The sequence below is a fragment of the Parus major genome, chromosome 7, assembly GCF_001522545.3.
Source record: "Parus major isolate Abel chromosome 7, Parus_major1.1, whole genome shotgun sequence".
Classification (NCBI taxonomy): Eukaryota; Metazoa; Chordata; class Aves; order Passeriformes; family Paridae; genus Parus; species Parus major.
In genome coordinates this window covers 932,660-938,976 of record NC_031776.1, presented here as the reverse complement: position 1 = coordinate 938,976, position 6,317 = coordinate 932,660, and the positions used below count along the sequence as shown (strand labels likewise).

The 6,317-nt window shown below is 49.0% G+C and overlaps 2 protein-coding genes across 2 annotated transcripts in view; one reads left to right on the top strand and one right to left on the bottom strand.

The window, feature by feature from the left end:
- The window catches only part of TRPM8 (transient receptor potential cation channel subfamily M member 8), a 688,444-nt gene that overhangs the window by 373,895 nt on the left and 308,232 nt on the right, over window positions 1-6,317 (top strand). The gene's annotated exons all lie outside the window — the stretch shown is intronic.
- Window positions 2,915-4,480, bottom strand: LOC107207217 (sushi, nidogen and EGF-like domain-containing protein 1). The gene is made up of 3 exons (XM_033515919.1): window positions 4,003-4,480; window positions 3,734-3,871; window positions 2,915-3,313 (listed from the first exon to the last, which is right to left on the bottom strand). The coding sequence occupies exons 1-3, from the start codon at window positions 4,309-4,311 to the stop codon at window positions 3,032-3,034; spliced, it is 729 nt and encodes a 242-aa protein (XP_033371810.1). The 5' UTR covers window positions 4,312-4,480; the 3' UTR covers window positions 2,915-3,031.

Sequence of the window (6,317 nt, the reverse complement as noted above, 5' to 3'; positions counted from 1 at the left end):
CCTATAAAAACCCAGGCCAGAGAACCCTCGATCGTGGATTTGGGAACACCTATACCTTTGGGTATAGACCCTGTCCACCCAGCGCTGCGCTGCCTATTTTATTGTGGTTTTTTTCCGTCATTTGTTCTTTATTGAAATTGTGTTATAATAAATTGCTCTTTTTTTATTTAACCTCGATTTTGCCTTTGTATTTATAACAGTGTGAAAAGTGAGATTCACCTTTTTGGTATAATTTAAGAAGTTTTATAAAAATACAATTGGGAGACAGAAATAAAGCAAAATTAACAAATACAGCCAGGTGCCTTAGCATTCAGCCAAGAGCACACCTTACTAACAAAGGATTCTCCCTTAAAAACACCTATCTCTTGCATATTCATAGATTCTTATGCATGATTCAAACATTCCCCCCCCCGCCCCAGTAACAGAGGTTCAATAAATTCCTCCCTTGGAACTCAGGTCACTGCTGTCTTCATCTGGGTAAGATAATTTGGGAATGGAGGGGGAGTTTTCTGACTATCTTTTCATTCTCTGGGTTATATGAGCAAAAGCAATCTTTATTTTAATACTATGCTACAACCTAAGAAATATATATGTATTACACCACTCTTTCTAAGTTTCATCAATAGCAGAAATAAAATAAATTATATTAATACAGCAAAGTTTTCCAACATTATAAATATAGCATTCATTTTAATATTTGCAAAAAGAATATAATATAATATAATGTAATGTAATGCAATGTAATGTAATGTAATATAATTAACTAGGACAATAATATCATATCATATCATATCATATCATATCATATCATATCATATCATATCATATCATATCATATCATCTTTATACATATATATATAATATAATATCTATAACAATCCTGATCCCATGTGCATTGGGATCATGTGTATATAGTTGCTATATTATAGGCAAATGTTACAGTTTTTGAGAAGTTGTTATAGTTATTACTGTTGTCACTGTTATTGATGTTTTAGGATTTGTTTAGGTTTTTCTAAGTAGGTTTTTGTTGCTTAAAAAAAAAGCAAGGGGAAGCTGTGGAATTTGGGGCTACATTTGTTAAAGTTGTTAAGGCCTATACTCACCAGAAGGCCCTATGGGAAGGCACAGCTGCGGACCCAACAGTTGGCAGTAAGCTGAGGGGTGAAAGGCAGTTATGAGTGAGGAGCGAGTCAGTTAAGTGAGAGATGAAACTGGGATTGTGATTGGCTGGAGGAATGTATGGACAGCATATGAGCAGGAAGCTGATTGGGTGATAAGATGCATGGACCACAGCACTGCTGCTGGGCCAGCCAATGGGTGCCTTCTTTCTGTTAAGTTCTGTTAAGCTTCGGTTTGGTTTCAATTATGTTGGGTAGAGGTTAAAGCTATAAAAGGGGGAAATTTCTGCAGTAAAGCAATCTTCTTCGAATGCATAAGGGCATCCATGTCGCTTTGGTCCCCATTGCTACCCAATGATAAGCTGTTCCTAAATGATCTTGGTGTCAGTTAATGAACACATCTTTGGAAGTGTAACTATTTTAGAAAGTAAACCCTGATCCCATTGTCTTCACCAGAGATCTGTAAGAAAGGACAGTGCTGTTTAGAAAGGATAACTACAAATATTAATAAAGTAAAATTATACCACTCCAATATTAAATAAAAGCTTACAGCTATTTAATAAAACCTAACCTCTTGTTGGGAAGGATGAGAATTTAACAGAAAAATTTTATAGATATGAATGCTTAGCAGAAGGTTCTCTAGAAATGAAAGCAAGCTTTGTTATGTAAAAGATGTTTTTAGGGCCAGTTGTTGCTGAAACAGCTGAGAGAACAAAGCTTTAGTCGAGTTGGAAGGAGGTTTTATGCTAAGGTCCAACAGGTTAAGTGGTCTTCAAACAAAGCATGTTTTCTGCCAAGTAAAAAAGCACAGGCAGACAGAAAGATTTTTTTACCAAAGCAAGAAGAATTTTCCACTGCAAAACAAGTTTCAAAGTTTAACATGTAACAACTAACTCAAATGATTGGTCACTTACATAATATAGTAATTTTAGCAGTTTTGATAGGTTATATGTAAATGTAAAGGTATTGTGTATGATGCTGATTGGTTAAGATGCTTAGCAAAGAAAAATATATAATGCAGCGTAACTAGAAATAAAGGGGCTTCAGGACACATGGCTTGCCTATAGCCAGCAGCTGTAGGACGACCCACAACCCCCTGCTGTAACTTAGTCTTTGGAATAAACAGCATTTTAAAGAAGAGCCATCTGAAGTTCCCATCTCTGTCAGGCTCTTATACCTCTGACCCTAACAATAACCTCTAATCTAAATCTAACCTACCCAAGCTGTAAGTCCTAGTACTAACCCTACTCCTAACCAAACCACAGCCCTAATCACTAACCCCTAACTGTAACCTCTAACCCTAACTGTAACCTCTAACCCTAACTGTAACCCAAACCCTTTTCTCTGCCCTCGATTTCAGTGTTGGGTCCCTTGGCTGGGCTGGTGGTGTCCAGGTGATGGTACATGTCTGTGCAACCCAGATGTTGTCCAGGTGGAGTGCTGTATTGCAGCAGGTGTTATCCAGGTGGATCCACACCTGTGTGGAACTCAGGTGTTGTCCAGATAACACCATGTAGGAGTGTCTAAACTGGGTGCTGTCCAGGTGTAGTGCATCTGGCAAAATATGTTACCCAGGTGTATCTATGTCACACCTCTGTGTGACTCAGGTGTGCGTCTGTCACGCCCATATACAACCTAGTTGTTGTCACCAGTCACTGACAATTTCCCTCCTCAGCTGATTCTGTCGCCTTCATGGGAACAGGCGGGGATGGAGACACATTTCACACATGACACCTATGTTACTGCTCACATGCATCTGTGTACACACACCTGACACAGGTCTTGCTCAACAGATGTTTATTGCTATTTCCATCATGAAATGCAGCCTCTGTGGGGGAAAATCCTTCTGTGGGGGTGGGGTGAGGGCTGTTAGGCAACCCCCCCCCACCTCAAATGTCCCAGGTGTCACCTGCTCACAACCCACAGACATACACCTGCTCCTCTGTGGTCCTGGGGGGGTTGGGGGATACTGAAGGGGTCTTGTGGGGTGCCAAGGGACTCCAGGGGGCCTCAGATGTCTTTGACAGGGTTCCAGGGGTCTCAGGGGGTTCCTCAGTAGCCTTAAAGTGGTCAACACGGAAAGCCCAGCGCCCTGGGACTCCCAGGTTGCTGCGGTGGCTGAGGCTCTGCACTGTGGGTGTCCGTGACCCTGGGACATTGTAGTAGTGGACATCGTCCCCAGCGTTGAACCCAGCCTGCAGGGGGGAAGATGGGGGAACAGGGTGCGCCATGAAGGGAGGGGAACAGGGGGACAGGAGGAGAAGGTGAGGGGTAAATTCTGCCCAAATTCCCATTGAATTTTACTCAAAATGTGTTTCATTTCACCCCAAATCCACTTAATTCCACCTAAAATCCCCCTGATTTCAGATAAAATCTACCTGATTTTGCCACAAATCCCCTTAATTCTATCCCAAATTCCCTTAAATCCTACTTAAAATCCCCCTAATTTCACCCCAAATCCCTTTAATTCCACCCAAATCCCTTTAATTCCACCCCAAAATGCTTTACCCCCCTCAAGCCCAGAATCCCTCCTAGCCCAGCGTCCCCCATCCCTTGGACTATCCTCAACTACAAAGGGATGACCCCATGCCCAGTGCCCCTCTCTGTGTCTCCACCTGTGCAGGGATGCCCCCCAGGCCAGTGTGGGGATCCCCCTGATTAGCAATGCCAGTTGTCCACTGCAAGTCTCCATAGTTGAGCAGGACAAAACAGGTGACACCATCGGAGGCCAGCACAGCCTGGAAAGTGTTCACCTGCCGGGGGACATTGTCACCATGTCACCATGACAACCCCCAGCTATGTTTCCATCCCTGAGTCCCCAAACCTTTGGTGACACCATGGTTAGGGACATCATGGTTGAAGGTCACTTTGTCCCATGTCCCACCTTGTCCGAGGCAGCTCCAAAATAGGCCACATGGTCCCAGGTGGCCACAAATGCCCAGGTAGGCTGTGGGGGTGGGTCCCCAGGTGACACAGCAGGTGCCAGGTCCTGGGCCAGGCGTGCCAGCAGCTGGGGGTCCCGGCTCTGCCGGTAGAAGACGTCCCCTCCCAGACGGGTGTCCACATCAGCCCAGTATGGTGCCACAAAGGGGCGGTGGCCTGGCAGTGGGAAGGGCTGGGGGGTGAACTCTGGGACCATCATCCCGAAGGACACCACGCCATTGTTGTTCACCTGCAGGCAAAGGTCACCCATGGGACACACCTGGGTGGCACTAACCACAGTGACCCTCCATGGTGGTCCCAGGTACAGTGTCTCCAGTCATGGGGAATCCCTACCATGGTGACCCCTGTCATGGTGGCCTCAATTGTGATGACCCCCAACTTCCAGTCAGTCACCGCAGCACCTCCCAGTATGGGCCTGGGAGCCCCCATGTCACCCCAGAATCTACCACTATGGGCCTGGAACTCCAAAACCACCTGAAGATCCCACAGGTGTCTTCAATGTCCTCAGGGACCCCCACAGGTATCCCTGATGTCCCTAGGAGTCCCCACTCACCGATGTAGTCAAGGATGAGGAGGAGGAAGTGGTGACATCAACTCTGGTGGCTGCATCCAACTTGTCACCCTACATTTCGTGTCACCCTCCACCTGTGTCACCCACCAAATGTCACCTCCCCCATGTCCCCCCAGTCACATGACCCACATAGAGTGAGCGGTGGACACGTCCAAAGAAGGAGAAGTTTTCCTGTAGGAAGATCTCAGGGCTTGTCCCATCATCTTCATGGTGGGTGGCCTCATCCCCTACTCCTGGTCCAAAGGGGTACAGGACCCCACCTAGGGACACACACCTGTCACACACCTGGGACACACACCCAGTGGCACACAGGACCCTATATGGGGGACACACCTAGTGGCACCTGGGACCTCCCAGTATGGAGGTGGGACCTTCCAGTATGGCCTGGGATTTCCCATATGGGTCAGGGACCTCCAGTGTCACCCCAGAACCTCCCAGTGTGGGCATGGGGCCTGCTGGTAGGGGACTGGGAGCTGGGACCTCCCAATATGGGCCTGAGACCTCCTGGTATGGGAATGGGACCTCCCACTATGGGCCTGAGACCTCCTGGTGTGGAACTGGGACCTCCCACTATAGGCCTAGGACCCCCAATCCAGAACCTCCCAGTATGGGCCTGGCACCTCCCCAGTGTAAGCCTGGGACACCAAACTCACCTATGGGTCCCACAGGAGCTCCCGATGTCCTCAGGGGTCCCCACTCCTCTGCGTGGCTGAGGAGGAGGAGGAGGAGGATAGGGGGGACCTTCGTGTGTCCAGGCCTGGGGGAGTGTGAGGGAGCTCCCCATCAACCATGTCCCCATGTACCCTGTGACCACTCCATCTTGCCCATGTCTCCAGTGTCCCCATATCCCCCCATGCCCTCCATGTCTCCCCCAATATCCTGCATGTCCCCAATGACTGTCCCATGAGCCCTTGTCCCCCCATGTTCCCCCATGTCCTTCATGTCCACCCTCCATGTCCCTCATGTCCCCCTAGGTGCCTATGTGCCCCGTTTCCCACATGTGGACATACTGGTCCCCATATTCCCCTATGTCCACCATGTCCCACATGTGCCCCCATGTCCCATATGTCCCCATGTCCCTCATTTCCACCAATGTCCCCACTCACTGCACTCCCATGGTCCCAGTCTGTCCCAGTGCTGTGACTGGAGCCACTTTATCCCCAGGGAGGGGACAGCCTGGGGGGGGGAAGGGGGGGAATGACATGGGACACCCCCAGGTGGCACCTCCCAGGGCCCCAGGCAGTTCCGTCTCTGCCCAGACTGCATTTGGGGGGCACTGGAATTGACTAGGGGGGGGACACTGGGGGGCTGGGATGTGCTGGGGGACACTGGGAAGATGGGAGGGGACACTGTGGGGACACTGAGGGTGACTAGGATGCATTGGGAGCCACTGGGGGTTACTGGAACATACTGCAAGACACTGGGAATGTTGAAGGGCCACTGGGGAGGGCCACTGGGAGGCACTGGGGGATGCTGGGACACCAGGGGGACACTGCAAGGCTTAAACGGGCACTGGGGGGAACACTGAGTGACACTGGGATGCAGTAGGAGGGACTGGGGGGGACTGGAACAAACTGTGGGGGATTTGGGAACATCATGGGTAATAGTGGGGGAAGACTGGAACGCACTGGGAGGGACTGGGGACAATGGGGTTACTCTGGGGTCAACTGAGGGAGACTGGAAGG